The sequence below is a fragment of the Argopecten irradians genome, unplaced genomic scaffold, assembly GCF_041381155.1.
Source record: "Argopecten irradians isolate NY unplaced genomic scaffold, Ai_NY scaffold_0036, whole genome shotgun sequence".
Lineage (NCBI taxonomy): Eukaryota > Metazoa > Mollusca > Bivalvia > Pectinida > Pectinidae > Argopecten > Argopecten irradians.
This window is the reverse complement of record NW_027187503.1, coordinates 72,280-96,078: the sequence shown is the minus strand read 5'-3', so window position 1 is coordinate 96,078 and position 23,799 is coordinate 72,280. Positions and strand designations below refer to the sequence as shown.

Here is a 23,799-nt window from a genome sequence, read left to right as displayed (position 1 = left end):
AAAGCGCGTGAACCACAAAACACGTGCAATCAGTCAAACGCTCGCTGTTCAAGGTGTAACAACTAACACCTGACTGGCTCTAGATCTACTGTACAGACGTACAGTCAGTGTATTTACGTGTACCCTGAGACCGTGCTATAAGAATAAAATGGTTTGTGCGGCCAATGTTTTCTCAAATAGTTTCTAAGACCCATATATATAAAAGTATACTTTCTTTCCACGTGCGAGATCCATTTTGATTATAACGTAAACAAACTCGGTAATTCTAATAGCAGATAACATTGGTCTAAACCTAAATATAATAAACACTGCACTCACCTGACAAGGATTTCATTGAAGTAATATTGTCAGCTAGATCCCAAAATATGTTAAATACGAGCAAATAAAAACACTTCATTATACATGTACATTATATATTACACTCACATGTACACGCCTGTGCCTTCGTTAGTTATATATATTGGAAGCGTCACTTATGCTGGACAGTGGTCACGTGCATGTGACCAGCCCGAGTACAAATCGGGTACGACTATAGTATACGTGGATATGTGGACGGATTAATTATGAGGATTTCTTTTCATTTGAGTGGAAAGTTCAATTTGTGAAACATCTAAATGACAGCGTAAGAGAATTGACATGTTTTGCTTGCTAAAACAAGCCCTACTCACAAAAATATCACAGGTAAGGGTTTTTGCTTATGTATTAGTAGGTGATACACAGTGGACAACTGCTAGGTGTATTTAAGCAATAAACTGTTACCAGATTTGACATACAGTTGATATGAAGCCCATCCGGAAGGAAGATAAATAGAATGGCGCCCGTTAGGGCGTCATGAATATTTATCTTTTGGACGGATGGGCTTCATATCAACTGTATGTCAAATCTGGTAACAGTTTATTCACTTAAATACACCTAGCAGTGATTTGTTACAGATCAAAGAACATGCACACTATAGAACGACAACTACAAACAATGTTTAGGCAAATTACAAATTGGGCTGACGAAAATGGCTTTAGATTTTCAAGATCAAAAACTGTCTGCATGTTATTTCTGTCAAAAACGAAAACCACACAACGATCCAGACCTCACACTCAATGTAATTAAAATTCCCAGTAGTTGAACAAACTAAATTTCTTGGATTAATATTTGATTCGAAACTGTCCTTTGTTCCACACATAATCTTTTAATCCGAACATTTCGATTATCTTCTAAAACTCAAATTACTTATCTCTGGATTCCCAGTCATGTGGGTATAAAGGGGAATGAACAGGCTGATAAAGCAGCTAAGACTGCTCTTCGCCTAGCACAAACAGATTTGAAACTACCATATACCGACATCAAACCTTCAATTCAGTCAGCCATCAAACACCATTGGCAACAAAGGTGGTCTACCGAAACAAACAATAAACTGTTTAAAATTCAACCTACACTTAATCCTAAACTGTCCAGTCGGAGAGACCGCAGAGAGGAAGTTGTTCTCTCTCGGCTCCGAACTGGACACACATATTTTACACATTTTTTTGTGCCTGTATTGTGCTTTAAATAACGTTTACAATCTGTGTTTTATGCCTTACAGAAAAGGCACATAAAAGTTATACCTTTTTAGTGCTCAATGAAAAACTTATAATTTATCAGTGTAACTTTTTTGTGCTTTTCTGGACTTTGAAAATTTAACGTATAACTTTTTTGTGCCTTTCTGGACTTAGATTATTTGAAGTATAACTTTTTTTGTGCTTTTTCTGGACTTTGATATTTCTGACAGCTTAGGGTATACCTTTTTTGTGCCTTTTCTGGACTTAGATATTTTTGACAACTCCTTTAAGAAACAGCAGATTATTAGTATAACTTTTTTGTGCCTTTTCTGGACTTAGATATTTCCTGCAACTCATTTAAGAAACTACAAAATATTAGTATAACTTTTTTTGTGCCTTTACTGGACTTAGAATTTTTTAGGTACAATTTTTAACATTCTGTGTCTTTTCTATGAAATTTCTATTTTTCAAAGAAAAGTGTGCACAAGTTTTGCAATATCTCAAAATAACTATTTCTACACTTTAATATTTAATAGCTACAAAGAAAGAGAAAACAACAATCAAGATTAAATTCCTTACTATCATTTATTGAAATTCAATTCAATTTCTTTATTGACTTTGGGTCAATAACCCATCAGTACTAAAAAAGATATAGATATTGTACAACATGGATGCATTATAACAAAATTACAAAAAAGTAGCTAATTTCCTAGAGTCATCATCCGATGTACTAAACTGGTACAAATGTTGATCTACTTTAATGTTGATCTACTTTCACGACTACTTACAAAAACAAAATACATTAATACAAGATGATCCACCGCCGACAAAAAGCATAAATGATACTCAACATTCGAACAATAATCGGTGTTTAATCGTGTGTATATATATATATATATATATATGTCTAATAAACACAAATTTAATATCTTTTAACATTTTTATCATGATGTAAAATGAGAAGTTAAAAATTTTCAGTGTTGGTAATGGTGTAAAGTAAGTAACTTTTGTAACTGAAGAAAAATACTAACTTGTCTGTTCTTTTGTTTGATAGTGACAAAATACCATTTGCCAGTGTGGTGGAGCATCTTTTTATAATGTCAGCTTAAACTTACAGATGATGCGAATGATACAAATACACTACATGTCCACATACTGATATTAGGGGAAATCTGATAATAATCAGTTAGAGATCAAGACACAGATAAAATATAAAATATAAGATAATACCATTTTGACTGACACTGGTTATTATCGATTTAAACCATAGCATTATTTACAAACTACACATCGATTTTTTAGCACTCAGTTTAAATTACAAAATTCTAACTGTACCCTATTTCACTCGCACAGCAAAGAATACTTCCAGTGTACATAAAGTGTCAATCAGATGTAACATAAATTTTACATTCAAATTCAATTTGTTACATTTGAAACGAAGGGCAAAAATAGCTTAACGACTCTTGTTCTGCTAAGTGCTTAGACTATAGACTTTAAATTGTTATCAGAATGAAGACAAATTTCTAAATACTACTTGGATGTTTATATTCCATCATATACCCATGTTTCGAATTATCCTTGACTATATATGACGGCACCCTTCCGAAAGTTTTGTTTTATTTTTATTCACGGTAATTTTCTATTTCTTTGTAAGAGAACTTAATTATCTAAAAGGCACTGTACATCAACTGAGATCAACACTAAATCATCTGCATACAATAGGAGCGAAAAAAACACTCAGAAGTCGTAACTTTGGGCTCCATTTTCAATAAAATATACATATAGTTTTCAAAATTAAAAATATACATGTACGTATACATTGTTATATATATATCATTTTACTGAAATACACAGTTTGAATATATATGCATAAAAGCAGTATACAATATAAAGAAAATGCCTTAAGTTCATAAATAAGACAGCCTTAACTGTGTCAAATTTGTACACCAAAGCAAGGTTTGTTGATTGAACATATATACAATATGTATATACAAAATATAATAAAACAAAATTCCCCTCATCATAACCGAGTCTGGATTGTGACTTGCTTTAAATATTTTGATACTGTCTATTGCATAACTACTATATAGGTAAAGTACATATATTGGTCTCTACTCTTTCTCAATTTTGTTGACATGTTTGGAGATAAAACACAGATCCTGTGACACTGGCATCCAGATACATACTGCACTGATATCCTCCACATGGATAGCTTTAAGAACACCTGTTGGATGAGACACTGGTACAATGTTTGACACTGAAGCTTGACTTACACTTTCAGAGCACAAATTAATACAGAGCTTTGTTACAGAGTCCACAATGGCCAAGTATAATGGTATTTGGCATATGCATAAACTGGTACAAATTTCAGAGTTGGGGCACTTTTTGTAAACTTTGGCGAAATGTAACACATGTCCATATTCACTGCCAAATTGTACCACAGTGTTGTTTCTTTTTACAACGCATTTATAATTTCTGCTGTGTACAATAGACCCATTGACAAAAGCCCTTTTAAAAATGCACAGTTTATAAAATGGTCCAACTTGATGCATGATGGCATGCCTTTCAATTTCTGTCACAGAACCTGGTGTTATAGCACTTATAATAAACACATTTTCAGTGATTTTCTCACGTTCGGAAAATGTCTTTTTCCCAGTTATTTTCTGGAAAAAATCCTCTTCATAGGATCCAAATTTTATGCATGATGCCAATCTGTGCAAGTTTTGATGTACACTAACAGCAAACACTATTTGCGATTCTATCTTTTGAGTACCATGGAATAAGCTCCTTAGTTGTCCATTGAAATCCTCAAAATAAAAACATGAAGTGGCCCATAAAGGTCCCAAATCTCGCACTTTGTCTACCAAATGCAGCAGTAAATGTACATTTGATGTCATGTATCTTGGACTGTAGAAGGCTGATAAATTGATGCAGAAATGCATCAACATCCTTTTGGCTTGTACCAATCCCACAGATGTAATATGGTCACTAAGTAGTATGAAAATTGCTTGAACTAAAAGCAGGTAATGTTCAAATAGTTCGCTGGGCAAAACTCCATATAAGCATGGAAGACTATAGTAGAGCATAAAAGTTTTGTATTCTGCAGCTTTATAATGTCCGATGTCCAAAAGACTGCGTGGAAGCCTGGTTATATAGCGAGGTGGTCTAATGTTGAGGAGCCGTTCATTCACAACTGAGAGTTTGTTTGTAATAGAAAATGATTCATTCTTGTATGATTTATCAAACCATAATGTCATTAGCATCTTCATCACGCCGAGACAAACACAGTGCATATAGTCTATGCCCACTCCCCTTACCATGTCAAACTTCGGTAAAAATGAAAACCATGTGAGACCCTTCACTCCTACTGTGCTGCCAACTTTTCCTTCGCTTTTCATGTGTTCTGATGACGTTCCCTGCTCAATAAAGACCTCATGGGTTCGTTTCTCATGATGCCCTGTTTGCGAATCATGAACATATGGGTAGGCATGTGTGTGTCCTCGTTCACTGGTTTTCACAGACTCTCCAGGGCTCATGCAATATGGACAACCATAGAATCCATTAAATTGAACCATATTGTGGAAAAGGCACCTTGCTGGAGCATCAAATACACAGTTGAAAAGGAGGCCACGTACCTTGATGTCATCAACCATCACACCTGTTAATAGAATAAAAAATTATTATGATATTGGTCTTTCCATAATATGTATACAGTATTACTATTGATTAACACTTATTTTATTGAATTCTTCCAAAACATTTCCTATATCATTTTCATTAGAAATTTAGTACCACAGGACAGAACAGTGTATCTAAATCCTTCCCAAGCTCATTTTACATGAATGTTATAAATAATGTATTCAATGATAAACAAAACATAGAAATATTTATGAACCAAAAACGTTGTGTAATTGTGATTACTATGCCAACAAAATCATTTTTGCAGTAGCAGAATCTCATCCAAATTATACAATCTTGTATTATGATTATCAAAGAGCTGTTCAAGAAAACAAATGTATGTATATGCTATATTTCATCTTGCTAAAAAGGGAAGGTATGAAAATCAACATACAAGACTAAAATAAAGACAATGTTCATGCTAACTCATTACAGTAAAGTTGAATAATGTGTTCTTTAGGAAAACAAAATATCAATGATCTTGTCATCTAGCCTACCAATGCAATTTATCTTGAGATATTTTGAAATTTACACTGAACAGATGGAAGGGACAGACAACAACAATCACAATATACTGTATAAGCGCTCTCCCACTTTTGAGGCATCAATTTCAATTGCCTGGGCATAAATTAAACCAAAACAATCCAAACTAAATAGGTTTGCAATAATTTCATTTTGAATTTACACTGAAAAAAAAATGTCTGTTCAGGGTTACCCGACTGGCCCTAATGTTTTACCCCTGACCCTATTTCCCCCCCACTTTTCTGTGAAAAAAATTATAAGTCAGAATTTCGATCTCAGACTACGATTCCGGCCATTACTTTAGAGTGAAATACACTAAAAATAGGGGAAAAAATCCTGACCTACCGACCATTTTTGGCATGAAATACAATATCCTCTCTCTGACGGACATCATAATTCATCACTATAATCAGAGCTGAATTAGAAATAAGTTACCCTTGCAATAAACTTTTCAGGATTGCAGAAAATTACATGAATATTTACAAAAACAAAAAAAGGGGAGGGAGTGGGGGAAGAAAATCATATACTTTCATTAATGTTCAGTGTTAACGTTTGTTTTCATTTAGATAATAAATATAAGGAAATACAGATAGAGTGTTATAATCAAATCATACAGTAATTATATAAATTATAATGCGTAAAAAATCAAGCAAGTTACCTTTGAAATAAAAGTCACGCAACATTTCCGCGAAGGGCCTCAAAAAAACCTTGAAGTCAGGCTTAGAATAACCAAACCACAAACCTCCAAAGATTCGGTTGTTTCTGCTGAATCTGAAAAAAAACAAACATAAATTTATTTTATATCATATATCGAATATACCAAATCTTTACTCCATGCATTACATTTGAAGACATAGCGGAAAACAAATTTTCATTGTTTTTCAATATATCAACCAAGGTAGGTATATATGAGCCATATTTATATATAGATTCAATCAAATTTAAAGCATAAATTAGAACACTAAGTGAAGTGATAATGAAACATGCACTAATATTTTACAATAGAATGATGTGCCTCCTGCTAGCTGAAAAATAAAAGGCCCACTATGTTTTCAAAACTTGTTTTTTTAAATTCATTGTAAAACAAGTTTTGAAAAATTTTAGAGTCACAAAAGTTATTAATTACTCTTAATACTACACATAATATCACTTCAAAAACAACTTTAAACAGATAAATTAAATATTAATTTCCATAACAAGGGTCGTCCCCCATTTCAATATATACTGCACAGCAATTGACGGTCACTTTGCATACATATGTCACACAGTCAAACAGCGAAATCAATCTTCTTTTTTAACAAAGATGTAAACAGGGAACCTTGTATTGTTTGGTGATTTGGCTTAATCTTAGGCAATCCACATAGATGATCTGACGTAATATTGTTATTAATTGCTTTTTGTTTTGGAAATGTATAATGCAGTATATATATGTACGTATATATACGTAGTGGCCAGAAGTTTAATTCTATCTGACATTATATAACCCTATATCTAAATAGCTGCAAGGATGATACTCAATATAACTATAGAATTTTAATCCTGTAATTATATATAATACATACCTTAAGTGTGGTGGCAGCTCATTGATAATGAAGTAAACTGGCCATATACTGAATGTTGAGGAATGAAACAGGGAGACACCATCAGTGTTCATCTGTATGGAGATGTGCAATTCCTCACTAGTACTGTGATCTTTTTCACCTCTGAAGAATCCATTAGAAAATCTCTCTTTATAAAGCTCACCATCAAGAATGTCACAGATATCATTATCCTTTCGATTCAGAAATTGGTTCTTGTACTCAAAGATTTCTTTCATCAATGAAGTACCTGAAAAACAAACAAAAATATGTATGTCAAGTATTTGTCAAAATGTACATACATAATATATACCGTATTCGACCCAATTAGCCCCATGTCCCTATAAGCGCCCCTCCCCCTTTTTATGGCCTCAATTTCAATTGTCAAGGCATAAATAAGGACCAAAATCACATAAAACTGTATAAATTTGCAATAATTTTGACTTATTTTCATTAGCTCCTTTTCATTTTCATCAATTTTTTAAGCGCCCTGGGTGCTTATTGAGTCGAATACGGTATGTGTTAAATACATTAGTTATATTGCATCATGAATAAAAGTAACAATCTATCAATTTCTATATTCAACTAAATAAGCACCCTCATCCCTTGCAGCAACACCCCCCTCCCACACACACGTCCATAATTTCACTTTCATTGTTGACTGAAAATAAGTGTGCAGTTTTTCACTTTCATTGTTGACTGAAAATAAGTGTGCAGTTTTTTGTTTTTTTTTTTTTTTTGCAAATTGATTTATGCATGGCTTATTTTGGGCCATAATTGTTTTAATGTAGCAGCATTTATAGTCCAAATTTGGTGTTAATGTGCCCCCTTATTTGTTTCAATTTTTTAAGATGCTCAATCTACCACTGATAGTAAGTTAAGGTATAAACAATAACTTAGGTTTAATCATGCAAACCCGTGTCTTATTAAATCAAAAACGCATATAAAATAATTTGTTTTTACTTTTGGCGCATGCATTATAACTACTTAATTCCATATGATATCGTGCTGTGGGTTTTTTTAATGATATAATTAATTATTTTTAAATATTGATTCAAAATTAACTTTTCTTTTTCAAAAAACAATCTCATATAAAGTCTTGTAGTAATAATTACAAATATTTTTTATATGTTTTCAATGAAAATAGTCAACATCACTATGGAACACTGAACATCTTACCCCCAAAAAGGGATTTTATCTGGTCTACTATAGGCAACATTATGAAGTAAGATGGTGGGTCTTTCTGATGTGAATGTCTTCGACACCCTGGACAAGGAGACACTTTTGACAATCCAAAGTAATGGTGGCATTCGTAACAGTAATGGTGATATTCCAGGGGAGCTCTTAATGATCTAAAGTAATCTGTGAACATCTTCATAGTCTTGCTGCACAGGTTTGGTGAAATACAGTGGAGTTCAATCAAGACAAGAAGGTCTGCCGTTCCTTCTCCAGTCAAATGATATGCCATGGCATATGTAACAATAAGTAGGAGACTGACACCAACAGATATTGGAGCATCCTTGTAAATAGGTGTGACACTGTCAATGCTTGGACAGGGTTGACTTTCTAAATTGTGAAAAAGAAAACATTTTATTAGAACAACATAAATTTGCAAAATGTATTATCAGAAATTACATGTCTGGACGAAAACAATTTGTTCATATAATTATTTTCCTCACATTACAAGCAACAAATATCATGACACTGAATGATGATTTGGAGAAGTTATTGAACAAATGATAAAAGAATCAACAAATGTGATTACATGTATATGTCATATAGATCATTATGATATCAACACTAGGATTTTGTTTGTTTATTTTTACGTCCTATTATATTAACAGCCAGGGTCATGTAAGGACGTGCAAGATTTGTTGGTGGAGGAAAGCCGGAGTACCCGGAGAAAAACCACCAACCAGCGGTCAGTACCTGGCAACTGCCCCACATGGGATTCGAACCCGCATCCCAGAGGTGGAGGGCTTGTGGTAATATGTCGGGACATCTTAACCACTCGGCCACCGCAGCCCCTATCAACACTAGGAGATCTAGCTAGATAGAGTGCATTATAACTGAACTAGTTAGTAGTGAACTACACCCAGTCCGGTAATCGGCAGTTACCATTGCAATTAAATACCTGTGTGTTAGAAACCTGAACCAATAATTTTTAAATACAACCACAGGTATTGATATACCTGCCATTACCGGGAGGAAAAACCACTGACTAGGGGTCAGTATCTGGCAACTGCCCAAATGGGATTCAAACTCGAGACCCTTACGTTCAGGTATTAAACTAACACAGGTGTCCAACGTCACTGCCCATTATATCAGTATAGGGGTTATAGTTGCCACACCTGACTGGACGTAAACATAGTTCACTACTAATTTTAATTATCTGTAGTCCACATGCAGTGCAATACTAATCTAATTTAGTGCACTATTACTGCTAATGGAGCAAAGTAATGATCATACAAATCATTATTATGTTTGTATGCATTTTATAGTACATATACTTGTCATATATCGTCTACCTTCAAGGCAATAAATTAAAACTAAAATGTATTTGGTATAAAATATCAAATTCACAGCAAGACAGATTTTTTTTATATACATGATAAAGATCTTTCCAGAGGACATTTATACAGCAATTCTACAAATTGTGGACTAAATGTCTTGTGAGCGATACGGGAGATATAAGAAGGGTCATTATATTTGCTTTATTATGAGCTGAAAGAGTAGATAATTTTCTACAAGTATGCCAAAATTGATTAAAATCCGCCAATAGATGAGATCAGAAAAAAAATAAAGAAAAAATGTAGAAAAAAAGTACATAGAACATATAGGGAAAAATAAAAATTACGAAGACTTTTGGCACGTTACCAGGTTACTGTATCATTTCATAGCCGTGGGTATGTATACTAGGAATGTTACTTATTGGCGCGTGGGGGGGGGGGGGGTTAATGTTATCTCTGAAACTAACTTACCGTTTTCAGTGTCGTCATTTGCATCGAAATCTTCTTCACAGCTTTCCCCAGTTCGAAGTTCAGTACCCTCTTGCAAAGCTGGGTCGTTCAGATGCGAGTTACTTTCGTGGAGAGTCTCTACCAAAGTTTTGTAAGCCTGCACACAGCCATCGGCGAAGTCGTTTGCGGCGCTTTTGGTCTGTACGTTCTTGTCCGATTCTGACGATCGATTCGACCTTCTTCCATCATTGTAAGGATGATTTGAACGAGAGTGTCTCCACGCAGTTACTTTTGGTATACCAAGAGACGGATCAGATATATAATTCTTGTAAGTTGACATGGTTGATTCGGACTATTCATAACAAACAAGATGTCTGCCTATTAACCCGGAAGTCACTTATCGTATATCAGAAATGCATTGTGGGTTATAGACGTCTTTCCTCATTATATTTATGATTTGTTTTTGTTGCTGGCACTTCGAATGTTAGTCAAATTTGTATATTATTATGAAATTATATTTTTTTCATCGAAGTATTGATTAAAGTGATGTGAAGAAATGCTCCGACTATAAACGATATATACTCTCGCGGGAGTGAAAAATCATCGTCGACCAATGAAATCGCCGCGGGAAAATTTCATATTCTTTCGACCCTTGAGCTTTGAACTCTAACCTGCTGTCACTCAAGAAGTAAACAGATATTGTAAGATGGAACGTGCACTTTGCTTCTGGGACGACAATACGTATTATGCCATATCGCTGAAAACTGTTGAAAGGCCGCGAAAAGAAACCCACGAGTATGCCATCGGCGACCAGATTTTATGCAAGATACCAGGTTTTCCAGGAAAACATAATGGCACGATAATCGCCATTTCAGGTAAAAATTAATTTCACAAAAATCTTCTACAGTCCTACTAAATTTTTTTTTTCAATTTACAGAACTTTTTCATGATCAGTTAATGTTCTGGACTTAACTAGTGTATTTATCTCTAAATGCAATGTAAATGCAATTATTAAATGCATTTCGAGCATATTCCCATATATCACAAATTTCAATTGAAATTCTTAAAAAATTCTAATATCTTATTTACTTCTTAAAATAAACAGTCTGAAGCTGGGACATTCATGCAAAGTCAATTGTAAACAGGTATTGAATTGTAAACACAGATAAATTGTAGTAATTAAATTAAATTAAAAAAAACTTTATAACTTAAAATTTTATACATGTTTCCAAATCATGTATATATATATATATATATTAATTTTATGTGAGAGTCTTGTACAAAATCAGAAAAAGAAATCATAAAATTGTTTTGTATTTTAAATTTATATAGATGTATTATACATTTTATAATACAGGTTAATAGAAATTGTGAAAACTTGAGTAAATGCATTTATATATTATACAATGTATATCAATATACATACATGTACACAACATTAACCTTAATATTTATTATAAGTTCCTAAACAATGCAGGTAAATGGATTAAAGTCCCGTTATGTTTTTATGAATGCTCTGCAAACTAAACATCAACGGTCCCTATGAATTTATCTTTACTAAATTTTGTTCAAATGTGTACAGTTTAAATAAATATATGAATATAAAAAATATATATAAATAAAACACGTAAATGTGTTTGCATATTTATACTATAATTTTATATAGATTATATCAAAATTAGTTAGTAACATGGTTTACACCTAGCTAGCTGGAGCTACAAATAATAGACAAATTGATAAAAAAACAATCAAATTGAATGTGTACCTTAATTAGCCTGTACATCATGATCACTATACATGCATGATATAAAATGAATAAATTTGATGAAATATTTTACATGAACTGGATAATTATTGGTTTAATGTAGATTATAATGGCATGGTTTATTTTCTGGTGTAAGTCATATACTTTGGGCTATTTTTTAATTTACAAATACAAGTTCTGTAAATTACCAGTTTGGTTATATATTTTATATTCATCCTAGCTTATATATATATTTAACAGGAATAATCAGTAGCAGGAAAGAAGATTGTATCATCTGTTTTTTGAACTAACTCTGAAATTAAATCACCAATATTGCAGATGAAATATGTATTTCATGAACAAATACATGAAATTATTTACAATAAACCATTAAGTAACAATAATAACAATACTAGTAGTACTTCATGTGTCATTCCCGTTAAATTTCAAATGTAGATAAAGCGATACATTAATTAACAATATGTATATATATAATCTTTACAAGATTTAAATGATTGGGAAAAGTTTGATTAAGTTTTGTAATGCTACATATACCTTGTCATTGCTTTTATCATTAACACCATTCCTGTTACCAGCTGGATTCAATTTTGAACATTTTTTTAAACTCATAAAGTTGTATCTATATAGGTATTTTTGTTACTATCATTTGGCTCAGAGTCTGACCATTACTTATATTATAAGTTATTATCATATCTAAACAAGTTGATGATGTCAAACAATGAGGATTAATTTCATATAATAATCTATTTCCAAATTTTTGTCATTCTTGTTACCATATATATGGATTGATGAAAACTTGACATAAACAACTTCTTTCAAAATATTTCAAATTTTCAATAAAAACTTGTAACAGTATATATATAATGATCAATCATTATTCCTGTCATTATTGTTACCTTTGCCATGGAAACAGGAATGATTAAATCTGATGTTTTCCCTCATTGACACATAATGATGAATTATTAATAATATTCACGTGTGATATCAAATGAAATTATATTTCTTCAAAATAATAATCAACTCTCAAAATAATAATGGTAAATCACATAGTTCAGGTACATATTTTAATGTACGTATGAGATGATCATAAAAATAGTACTCGGACATGCATGTCATTTTTATCTCACCATCATCAGATGGTGGGCTATTCAAATCACTTTTTGTCCGTGGTCTGCCTTTCCATCCGTCCGTCCGTTAACAATTCTTGTTATTGCTATTTCTTAGAAATTAACGAATGGATCTTTCTCAAATTTCATATGTAGGTTCCCCTAGGGCCCTAGTTGTGCATATTGCATTTTGGACTATTTGGTCAACAAGATGGCTGCCAGGCAGCTGCAGCCATCTTGAATTTTGATAGTTTAAGTTTGTTATCGCTATTTCTCAGAAAGTACTGAAGGGATCTGTCTCATATTTCATATGTAGGTTCCCCTAGGGCCCTCGTTGTGCATAATGTGTTTTGGGACCAATCGATCAACAAGATGGCCGCCAGGCAGTCATCTTGGATTTTGATAGTTAAAGTTTGTTATCGCTATTTCTCAGAAAGTGCTGAAAGGATCTGTCTCAAATTCCATATGTTGGTTCCCCTAGGGCCCTATTTGCATATTGGACTTATCATCAACAAGATTGCCCTAGCATCTTGGATTTTGATAGTTAAAGTTTGTTATCGCTATTTCTCAGAAAGTATGAAGGATCTGTCCAATTCATATGTGCATATTGCATTTTTGGACTTATCAGTCAACAAGATTGCCGCCAGGCAGTTGCAGCCATCTTGGATTTTGATAGTTAAAGTTTGTTATCGCTATTTCTCAGAAAGTACTGAAGGGATCTGTCTCAAATTTCATATGTAGGTTCCCTAGGGCCCTATATCTAGTTGTGCATAATGTGTTTTGGGACCAATCGATCAACAAGATGGCCGCCAGGCAGTCATCTTGGATTTTGATAGTTAAAGTTTGGGATCTCTTGTTAAGTTAATTATCTGTCATTATGAAATCAATATTCTCCTTCCAAAGCACTTTCATCTTCATCTTAATCTCGATGTTCAAAGTCTTAAGTAGCTTGAGGAGTACATATATACACTACTCAGTACTCACACATTTTTTTACGATATTTAATTATAATATAGGTCAAGAAAAAATTATGTGTCCAAAGAGTTGAATATATAAAAAATAAAACTCCAGTACTCTTGCCATTTCTTAGTGGCTCTTTAGGCATATTAATATATATATATATATATATATATCATATCATTGATGTAAATTTGTTATTAACACCCCAGTTACTTCAAACTTATTTAATGTGTAATATCTCTTATTTAGAGGATAACAAGTATCTACAAAGATTGAAAAAACAAAAACTGGAGGAAGCAGAAGCTACAGAATCTTCATCCACAGAACCTGAAACACATCCTGACCCGCCTACAAAGAGACGAAGGACAGCAAAACCAGTAAATAAAGGTAATTATAATGAAATTTTATGATTAAACGTTATGACTTTCTAATAGTAATTTATACAAGAGTGTGCTTGGTTCGTCATGATCAACGACTAGATAATATATATATACTTGAAGTTAACTTAAAGATGCTGCACCGCTGATAAATGATAATTTTTCTCTATCAAAAACAGGACCAGACAATTTAGTATTTTTCTTCAATTACCACCATTGAAAAGTTTGAGCTTCTAATTTTACTTCAAGATAAAAATATTAAAATTAATTAATTGCATCCCAAAAAGATTCAGTGGCGCTATATGTCCTATGTGGAATGAAGTACTGATTACGCATGCACCAAATCCAAAATAAATTATTTTATATTATTTTTTTGTGTTCATTAGACATATATATACATGATTAAACACCAATTATTGCTCGTATATGCTCTGTCGGTGGTTGAGCATTTTTAAGGGAATCATAGCTATAGCTGTGTATGCATACATATGTGTTTCATTTACCTATTAATATTTGAAGCTAGGAATTAATTTTTTGTTGTACTTGCAGTTGCATATCCCCAGCTGAATTTGCAAATCTATATTTTGACTTTCAATTATCATTAGTAGGAAGATAATGAAAGACAGAATGTTTACATTTTTAACATGTAATAACTCATAATCTTGATAGATCACTGGTCTAACAAGGTTATGAGTTATGGCAAGTGTTATCAGCATGAAAAATCAACAAATCAATATTTGATTAGCACCCATCTGAGATGTGCAACCAAGTGTTGATCATTCTTTAATTTATGTTCAGTCTTTTCAGTTGACTACCTCCACTCCAAGTTCATTTTTCTTTCTTGAAATGTGTACATATCTTTAAAATATTCACATGGAACTGGGAAAATACTGCTCTAAATGCATATATCTGGGGGAAGGGGCCTTTATTGGGGCGTCAACGATTATGTACATAAAAATTATCACTGCCTTTTATAACTTTCTTTTATGTTGTATATGATACATGAATTGAATGAAAAGTAATTGTAAGTATGTTCTTCTCTCTTACAGAAGCTAACACCACATCCAAGGAAAAGGAGAAAGTTGAGAAAGAGAAAAGAAAGATTGCAGAGAAGACATCCAAGGAAAAGGAGAAAGCTGACAAGGAGAAAAGAAAGCTTGATGCAGAAAAGAAGAAAAATGAAGAGATCCGTAGAAATACATCCTTTCTACAGTCGTTAGAGGCCTTCAAGGACCAGGTTAGACTTCAAAAAATCTATGATAAATGCAGCTATATGATAATTGATATGATAGCCAGCAAAAATTTGTCATATCTTTAATTTTATTAGAATTGTAATTTGAAACCTACACGTAGATAATGGGAGAATTGACTTCAAAACAAGCAATAAAATTGATTAGTCATTTGCAAATTATATGTACATTAATATATAAATAAATAAAGTGTCCAATAATATAATAATATGCAGACCACACATGTGATTTTTTTTCATATGTTATAATGTATACAGTGCATGTACAGTGTATATATATCTGGGTATTGTATAAGCATCATGAAGATTTTATAATGAAAACATTAATGCTAACAGCTTATGTCTCCATGTTTTTGAGTTTATTCTGTTATATTACAAGGAATGCTAAATTTATTTATTATTATTATATTTTAAGATATACAAGGAAATACAGAAACTGAATTTGATTATCTATCTAAATAACTTTTTACAGAATATTACCATTACCCCGGGCCCACATCAAGAGCTACCTGTACCTTTGCTGCCACTACAGACAGACAATGGACAAATATTCATGGTAATTTGATTACTCACAAATTAAACTTATCAGAAAAAAAATCAATACAGTACTACAAAACTGTAAAATAAGTTATCTGGTATATATATTCCTATGTCAGTGCTTAAAATTCTTATTAGAAATTTCCTTTTTGAAAAGTTACAAATTAACACTAAATCAAATCCACTTTATTTTATTTTATTTTTTTCAAATGAAATAAATCCTAATACAATGTTTTATGATTTTCTAATCAATGAACTTAATTGTTTGGTTTTACAGAAACCAAACAGACCCAGGGCAGTCTTTCAGACAAATGATGTACTTCTGCCAACTCACTCTGAATTTTCTCCACCCCAGTACATGGTATGTTGATTGAATTAAATCATATCTAATACCCAATATGGTGTATGGGGAGGAGAGCAGGCAGTGAACTGAAGTAAAGTTGGGTTTGTGAAAGGTCATATATATTTTAACCACCATGTTGGACTCTTAATGTCTATTCTTTGAAGTGACATGCCAAGTGTCTTTTTAGGAATGTGGTAATTATCTGTATACCTAGCAAATTGAATGTGACCATGCAATTCCTTTTTGGTTATGGGTAATAATATATAGTTGTGAAGCAATATTAGTTCTTTGATATTTACTCCCCTCATTCTTTGCTATAGACCTAAGTTTTTACAAAACATAATGTTATATATATATATATATGTCCCTTTATATATTAAAAAAAACATTTACTCATATGTTAGATTTTCAAAAAATCAGATGAGATCGATAATGGTCAAAATCCATCAATAATTGCAAGACTTTAAAATCGTCAAAACAAATAAATCCATGGTTTCCGCTCGATAACTTAAATATTCATTGTCAGATTTCAACCAAATTTGGAACATTGCTTTATATCAATGAGATCTTAAATGGCTTTTATACTGGTCAAAATCCATCAATATTTGCAAGAGTTACTGGACTTGATAACTCCACCTAATTATTAACAATATTTTCAACTGTAAATAACTATTTTTTTGTGATGCTGTGCAGGTGACACATTCACTTCCGTGGAATTCTTGTACTTCCTATACATATATGTTTCATATCTCTTTTTAATATTGAAATTTTACATTTTTAGGATTTAGGCGAGATGCCAGCCATTCATGTGCCACCAAAGCGAAGACAACCAGAGACAACTCCAGTCAGCAGGGTGTTGAATGATGTGAGAGATGTAAGTTTACTTCATAATTATTTTAATACGTCTTGTGTACAGATACAATGTTATTAGTTATAGCAACAATAAAAGACTGTCTTCATCAAAACATTAAATATTAGAATGATCAGTACTGAGTTTTAAAAATAGGAAAAGATCAACCGCCAAGACTGTAACATGGCCTTGTCACCTCACCTGGCCTGAAGCCAATTAAAATCCTTCTATTTAAGAATGAAAAAAATTCTTTCTCATTTGGTCCGAAGCTTAGATTAGAAGATTGTATTTCCTTGTTTTTAACACTTTGGAGAGTTGTCATAAACATATACAATATAACAATGCAGACAGTGCTAGACAAACATTATTACAATTTGCATAACAAAAACAGTACATTGTATGATTACTTATTTAAATATACCATTTCAGATCATCAAACATAATATTATTAACGACAATGAATTCATAATGCACATTTCAAAAACTTTCAAATGTTAACATTAATTAACTTAAAGCCAATATTAAATTATCTTGTCGCTTTAAAGCCGAATCTATGTATTTTCCTAACCTGTTTCATTTCCCTGTATTCTGGTTGATAATGAAAGTACCAACTAATAAATCACCAGGGCATCTAAAATGATATGATTTAATATATTTTTTTCTTAAATCAGAGTAAGCTTCCTTGGGTAAGTGAAATTAATTTGGTATTTAAAAAACAGAAGGTTTGACCCCCAGGGGCTTGATGGGCAGGGGCTCAATAGGGGAAATGTAGTTTTAAAATTCTTAAAACTCCTTGCTTTATTATTTTTCAGATTCTTCACAGTACAGCTGATCAAGAAAATTTTGACCAGGTGAGTACAGATGAGGTTTATTTATAAATTTTAAACAAATATTATTATACATAATCACAGGAGCATAGAATTAGTGAACATTTATCACATAAATACTAATAGACAAATGATTTTTAAGTCAAATGAGTTAATTTCATTGGTGATTTAATAATGTGTAGTAATATTTAGAGAATCTTGCTTGTATGTCTTTTAATTTGTGAATATAGATTTTAATACCAATGTTATGTGAATATGCAGTGTTTCAACGTGGCCTGTGTTGGAGTCCTCGATGAGGTCAGGTCCCTCCGTGAGGAGTTAGTGAAAGCGGATAATAGATGCCGGGTAGTCTCGGAGCAGTTAAGGAAAGCCAAAGAAGAAATCCAACAATTAAAGAATGAGAATATTCGAACAGGTGATTTAATGTTACCTTATAATAATCTTTAAGTTGCATTTTATGATCAAACCATGAAATGGAACCATACAAATCTTTGGCCATTTCCTGAATACTGAGATATCTTATAAAGGTGCCCGTAAAATTTAGACACTTACTTAATACTTATACAAGTTAGCCTGCAAAACTTTTTCCCTTTAAATTTCCTCTATTGCCTAGTGCAATACATGTACATGTTATTGATACTGAAGTCAATACCTCTTCCATAATGTAAAGTATAGATACCATTACCATGTGACATTCACTTAGAATGATAACATTGAAGTTGTATTGCTTTTATTGTGCACATAGTTACATAAAATGCATCATTTAGTAAAAACAAAAGTTTAGTTATGAATATTTTTACTTAGCAGATGAAAACGCATCAGCTATGAAAAGGCAGGCTGACGGGCGACCGAGGGCAGGCTTAGTGCCCCAGACAGTAGCAAGGAACTACCATGTAAGTCGATAAAAACAATATTGTTACATCTTTTTCATCATAAAATTAGATAATTATGGTTACGTCTATCATAGGAAATACACGTTACTGATAGGTTACACAACGTCTCAAGGTCAAATGAATACATATTGTTTTCAAGATTCATCACAGTCATAATCAAAAGATGAATCCAGAGGAGATAATGATAATTTAAATACTCAATTATTGAATTGTGTTATTAACAAGATCGGTCTTTTTCAACCAGTCCATTGAACGATGCATTAATATCTATTTTGACCTGAAAAAGTGATCATAGAACTGTATTGTAAACCATTAGTCAATCATACCAAAGTATATGAAATTAACTCTTCTGAAGCTTGATGATAATATTTCATTATGATTATATTCATGTTTTCTGTTTTTTGTAGATGATTGAGCTGTTGCCAGGTACGGGGGTATATGTGTACCCAAAGCACATTAAGATGGCACAGAAGAAAATCAAGGGAACGCAGGTGGCCAGATACCTCATGTCTGTATTTTATACAAATTCAGAGTTAGTTTCCCTTGGTAACTTGTCAGGGGTCCATGGTAAGGAAGGGATGGACCCTACCATTGCAGGAGCAATTGTTGGTAAGTGAAAGAAAAAAAACTTTTAAAATATGGAAATGCTGTCATATTATATAAGCAATAAAACAATATATGATAACATCACATTTTTCTAATCATTATTATAGTCTACAATCTGATATGACTGAGAATATCTTTACATGTACTTCATAGAGATACTGCACTGATAAAAGGGGAAAAAATTGATAATGCATTAATCATTATTGATGGTTATATACAGCTTGTATTTCATTTCAATTTTTAATTCACTTCACAGATTATGCAGTTGCCATTCATGGCAAAGCCTCAGTGCCAGAAGTGAAATATTCGATGAGAACTAAGATCAGTGCTCTGGTGAGCTTAGAGAAAAAGAAGACAGCAGAGATATTTTTGTAGTCAATATGTATATGGATATGAAGCATATGTGATTTGTCAAGACTACATTTACCATATTTTTATTTTTGGTTATATACAAAGTTTTCAACATTAGCTTTAAGTTCAATATTCTTATGATTTGCATGTGAAGCTATATAAAATTAGGGATGCCTATGTGTCATATTTGTCATATATATTATAGACAAAATTTTTGTATATTTATTATAGTTAATTTCTCTCAGATGTATTTGTTTCAAAATAATTTACTATCAAAAAGGATTTTGACAAAAATGATGTTGCACATACATCCAGGCAGATGGAAAACAACAAAAAAAGAGATCAAAAAGTAAACATATATGTTTTCTTTCATACAAGAAAAGCATTTACTGGTAAAATGTACATAAATACAATTTTTGTTGAGAGCTGAATATGTAGTAAGTGTTGCTTACCACAAGGACCATATATTAATATTATTTTGAAAGTATATTTATATGTAATAGTAACTATCCAAGGTTATAAAGTCATAAATTAATATGTGTATACAGTGTACAAATGTTTCTGTAAGAATGTATTTATGTAAGAATGAAATAGAAGAGTGTATTTATGCAAGAATGGAATAGAAGAGTGTATTTATGTAAGAATGAACTTTAAAGATGATTTTACTGCTTCTGTAAGATGATCTGGTAATAATAGTAACTATTTTAAAGTAAGTCAATTTTAAGACGGTATTATTTTTAACTGTTTTACATGAATTTTTGAAATGATTTAATCTTACTTTTAATGTTATAAATATTTAATAGTAACTGTTCACAATTATTTATAAAATCATATGTAAATGATGTGGAATGATTTAGTAAGAATGACAATTAAAGATTATTTTATGGTATTGTATAAGATTTCTTAATAGTAACTATTTCATTTGAACACATTTGTCAAACAAATTTTATGAGGGTATGAATGGGTTATGTATTTTAAAACATTATTTTTCCCATTTCAGTTTATTTAATTAATGGTAATGGAATTCAGAAATGTGCATTCTAGTTATTCATACATACTCTATTTTCTAACTCTTTTTATTTGTTCTTAAATAGATGTGTATGTCTTTTATGACTTGCATATTGTCTATCAGAATTTAAGTAAATTGTTTTTTTCTGAAATAGATGTTTATGTCTCTTATGACTTGCATATATATCAGAACTAAAGTAAATTGTTAAGTGGACAAAAAGTTGTACATTTACTGTTCATTTTAGAAATTTTGTTTACTGTCATAATAAAAAGAAGGTACTATGGTATACATTTTTTTTTTTGCCTTTTCCAATGAATTTTAACTAAATTAGTATTCTAATAATAGGCATAACTTTTTATACCTTTTTGGTGCCTAAAGAAAGGTATAACTTTTTGGTGCCTTTTCCAATGATTTTTAACTATATGAGTATTCTAATAATAGGCATAACTTTTTTATACCTTTTTGGTGCTTAAAGAAAGGTATAACTTTTTGGTGCCTTTTCCAATGATTTTTAACTAAATTAGTATTCTAATAACAGGCATAACTTTTTTGTGACTTTTTGGTGCCTAAAGAATGGTATAACTTTTTTGTACCTTTTCCAATAATTTTTAACTAAATTAGTAGAATTATAACTTTTTTGTGACTTTTTGGTGCCTAAAGAAAGGTATAACTTTTTTGTGCCTTTTCAAATGATTTTTAACTAAATTAGTAGAATTATAACTTTTTTGTGACTTTTTGGTGCCTAAAGAAAGGTATAACTTTTTTGTGCCTTTTCAAATAATTTTTAACTAAATTAGTAAATTATAACTTTTTTGTGACTTTTTGGTGCCTAAAGAAAGGTATAACTTTTTTGTGCCTTTTCAAATGATTTTTAACTAAATTAGTAGAATTATAACTTTTTTGTGACTTTTTGGTGCCTAAAGAAAGGTATAACTTTTTTGTGCCTTTTCAAATGATTTTTAACTAAATTAGTAGAATTATAACTTTTTTGTGACTTTTTGGTGCCTAAAGAAAGGTATAACTTTTTTGTGCCTTTTCCAATGATTTTTAACTAAATTAGTAGGATTATAACTTTTTTGTGACTTTTAGGTGCCTAAAGAAAGGTATAACTTTTATGCTTTTTCAATGATTCAGCACTTGGTTTAAGACTGGGCGAGTATACCTTTTTTGTGCCTATTTTCTGCCTTTGTAAAATTGTACCTAAATTGTGCTTTTTTGACTGTAATAAAATATCTTATTGGACCCTGACATGTGTTGAGTGTAACTTTTTTGTACCTTTTTGGTGCCTTTTTAGTGCTAGATTGGAACCCCTAGCCAGAAATGGTTCCAATCTAGCATTAAAAAAGTTATGACTTTTTTGTGCCTAAATTAGTGTAACTTTTTTGTGAGTTATACGACTTATTTATTTTAACAAAACAAGAATTTTTGGTTCTGTGATATTTTTAAAAATTTACAACCTGCTGCTTGTAACCGGTAATTTGAGCTACGGTGAAAATTGAAAACGTACCTGAATTCTGACCTATTAAACTTGCCGTGATTGATGAATCAGCTAACAGGCATGAAATAAACCCCCATCAAGTTGATTTTCTGTGGTATACAGGACAAAAAACATCGTCTGTAGGCACGGCAAAGGAGAGCCTGGGTTGTTTACATTTTCAAATACTTCCGTAAACACCTTCCTCTATTTTCCCGCGAAAAGTCACGTGATTAACAAAGGGGATTCCCCCGGACGGGATTCCCCTGTACATCATAAACAAATCCTTGTCTCCGTGAGACTTTCGGCAAATATTTCAACTGGTGAAGTTGTTAACTGATTTAATTGTATAACTGAAGTTTTTCTGGTGTTATTCTAGTAGAAAGATAATTTAATCAGCGACAGCGTATTTACTACAACGGTGTTTACTGTTGGTTTCCGGCATCCAGACTATGCCTCAGTCAGTCAGTGAAGCTTTCAGCACAAATATTTCGACCAATTTTGATGTTGATGATTGATGAAATTAAATAAATAAAGTATTCCTGGTGTTATTATAATGGAAAGAATATTTACTCACAAGTATCAGTCTGACTAGCTATTTACGACAAAATTGTTTTCTGTATACATATCGGTTTACGACATGCAGCTTGGAGAACATGTTCACTACACGTGTGTTTATCACTAATTTGAACGATATTTCCATACCTATAAAGTAGACTGTTTGTTTAATCCAAGCTGGATAATGGGCCCCAGACCCCTTTTAATGGAATGTATGGATAGTTGTTTAATTGAATGTAAATTTAAAGGATTTATTTTGCATGTACATCGATCTCAATCTGGATTTCAACACACCAATATTACAGGTATTTTGACGTAAATCTGTTCTGAAAGTTATCAAAATTATTTCATAATGTTCTAAACATGGTTTTATTACATCCTGTAAGATGTGAAACAATTTTAAAATTGGCCATGTTTGGGAAGATTTAAGTTAATGCCAATGCAGGTGTGAAAATTTACATGTTTAGAAATGCCCTGTGATTTTGATTACCGTCATAAACCAAGCATATTTGATTCTTATAATTTTCAAATAACTATGATTAAATAATGAACAGAAGATTATACAAATGTTGAAAAGGAAAATTAATGAATTTATAGTATTATTGTTTATAAATAATGATTATAT

The 23,799-nt window shown here is 31.8% G+C and overlaps 2 protein-coding genes across 3 annotated transcripts; one reads left to right on the top strand and one right to left on the bottom strand.

The window, feature by feature from the left end:
• Nucleotides 1-2,098: 2,098 nt before the first annotated feature.
• On the bottom strand, nucleotides 2,099-10,778 carry LOC138311505 (uncharacterized). Its single transcript, XM_069252829.1, has 5 exons — nucleotides 10,291-10,778; nucleotides 8,489-8,875; nucleotides 7,295-7,559; nucleotides 6,391-6,503; nucleotides 2,099-5,190 (listed from the first exon to the last, which is right to left on the bottom strand). Exons 1-5 carry the CDS (start codon nucleotides 10,607-10,609, stop codon nucleotides 3,644-3,646), a joined length of 2,631 nt encoding a protein of 876 aa, XP_069108930.1. The 5' UTR covers nucleotides 10,610-10,778; the 3' UTR covers nucleotides 2,099-3,643.
• LOC138311506 (caldesmon-like) lies at nucleotides 10,753-22,050 on the top strand. 2 transcript variants are annotated; one of them, XM_069252831.1, is made up of 11 exons: nucleotides 10,753-11,144; nucleotides 14,350-14,487; nucleotides 15,527-15,714; nucleotides 16,199-16,282; nucleotides 16,541-16,624; nucleotides 17,388-17,480; nucleotides 18,269-18,307; nucleotides 18,545-18,698; nucleotides 19,091-19,176; nucleotides 19,584-19,785; nucleotides 20,039-22,050. In XM_069252831.1, the coding sequence occupies exons 1-11, from the start codon at nucleotides 10,976-10,978 to the stop codon at nucleotides 20,155-20,157; spliced, it is 1,356 nt and encodes a 451-aa protein (XP_069108932.1). In that variant the 5' UTR covers nucleotides 10,753-10,975; the 3' UTR covers nucleotides 20,158-22,050. The 2 variants fall into 2 exon arrangements, with proteins under 2 accessions (XP_069108932.1, XP_069108931.1); XM_069252830.1 differs by having other exon boundaries at nucleotides 19,088-19,176.
• Nucleotides 22,051-23,799: the final 1,749 nt, after the last annotated feature.

Excerpts from the sequence above, each read along its gene's own strand:
- LOC138311505 (XM_069252829.1), bottom strand. The coding sequence starts at position 10,609 with ATGTCAACTTACAAGAATTATATATCTGATCCGTCTCTTGGTATACCA. Across the intron at positions 7,560-8,488 it reads GATAAAATCCCTTTTTGGGG|GTACTTCATTGATGAAAGAA; the intron begins GTAAGATGTTCA and ends TTTGTTTTTCAG. Across the intron at positions 6,504-7,294 it reads GAGCTGCCACCACACTTAAG|ATTCAGCAGAAACAACCGAA; the intron begins GTATGTATTATA and ends GTTTTTTTTCAG.
- LOC138311506 (XM_069252830.1), top strand. The coding sequence starts at position 10,976 with ATGGAACGTGCACTTTGCTTCTGGGACGACAATACGTATTATGCCATA. Across the intron at positions 11,145-14,349 it reads CACGATAATCGCCATTTCAG|AGGATAACAAGTATCTACAA; the intron begins GTAAAAATTAAT and ends TCTCTTATTTAG. Across the intron at positions 14,488-15,526 it reads AGCAAAACCAGTAAATAAAG|AAGCTAACACCACATCCAAG; the intron begins GTAATTATAATG and ends TCTCTCTTACAG.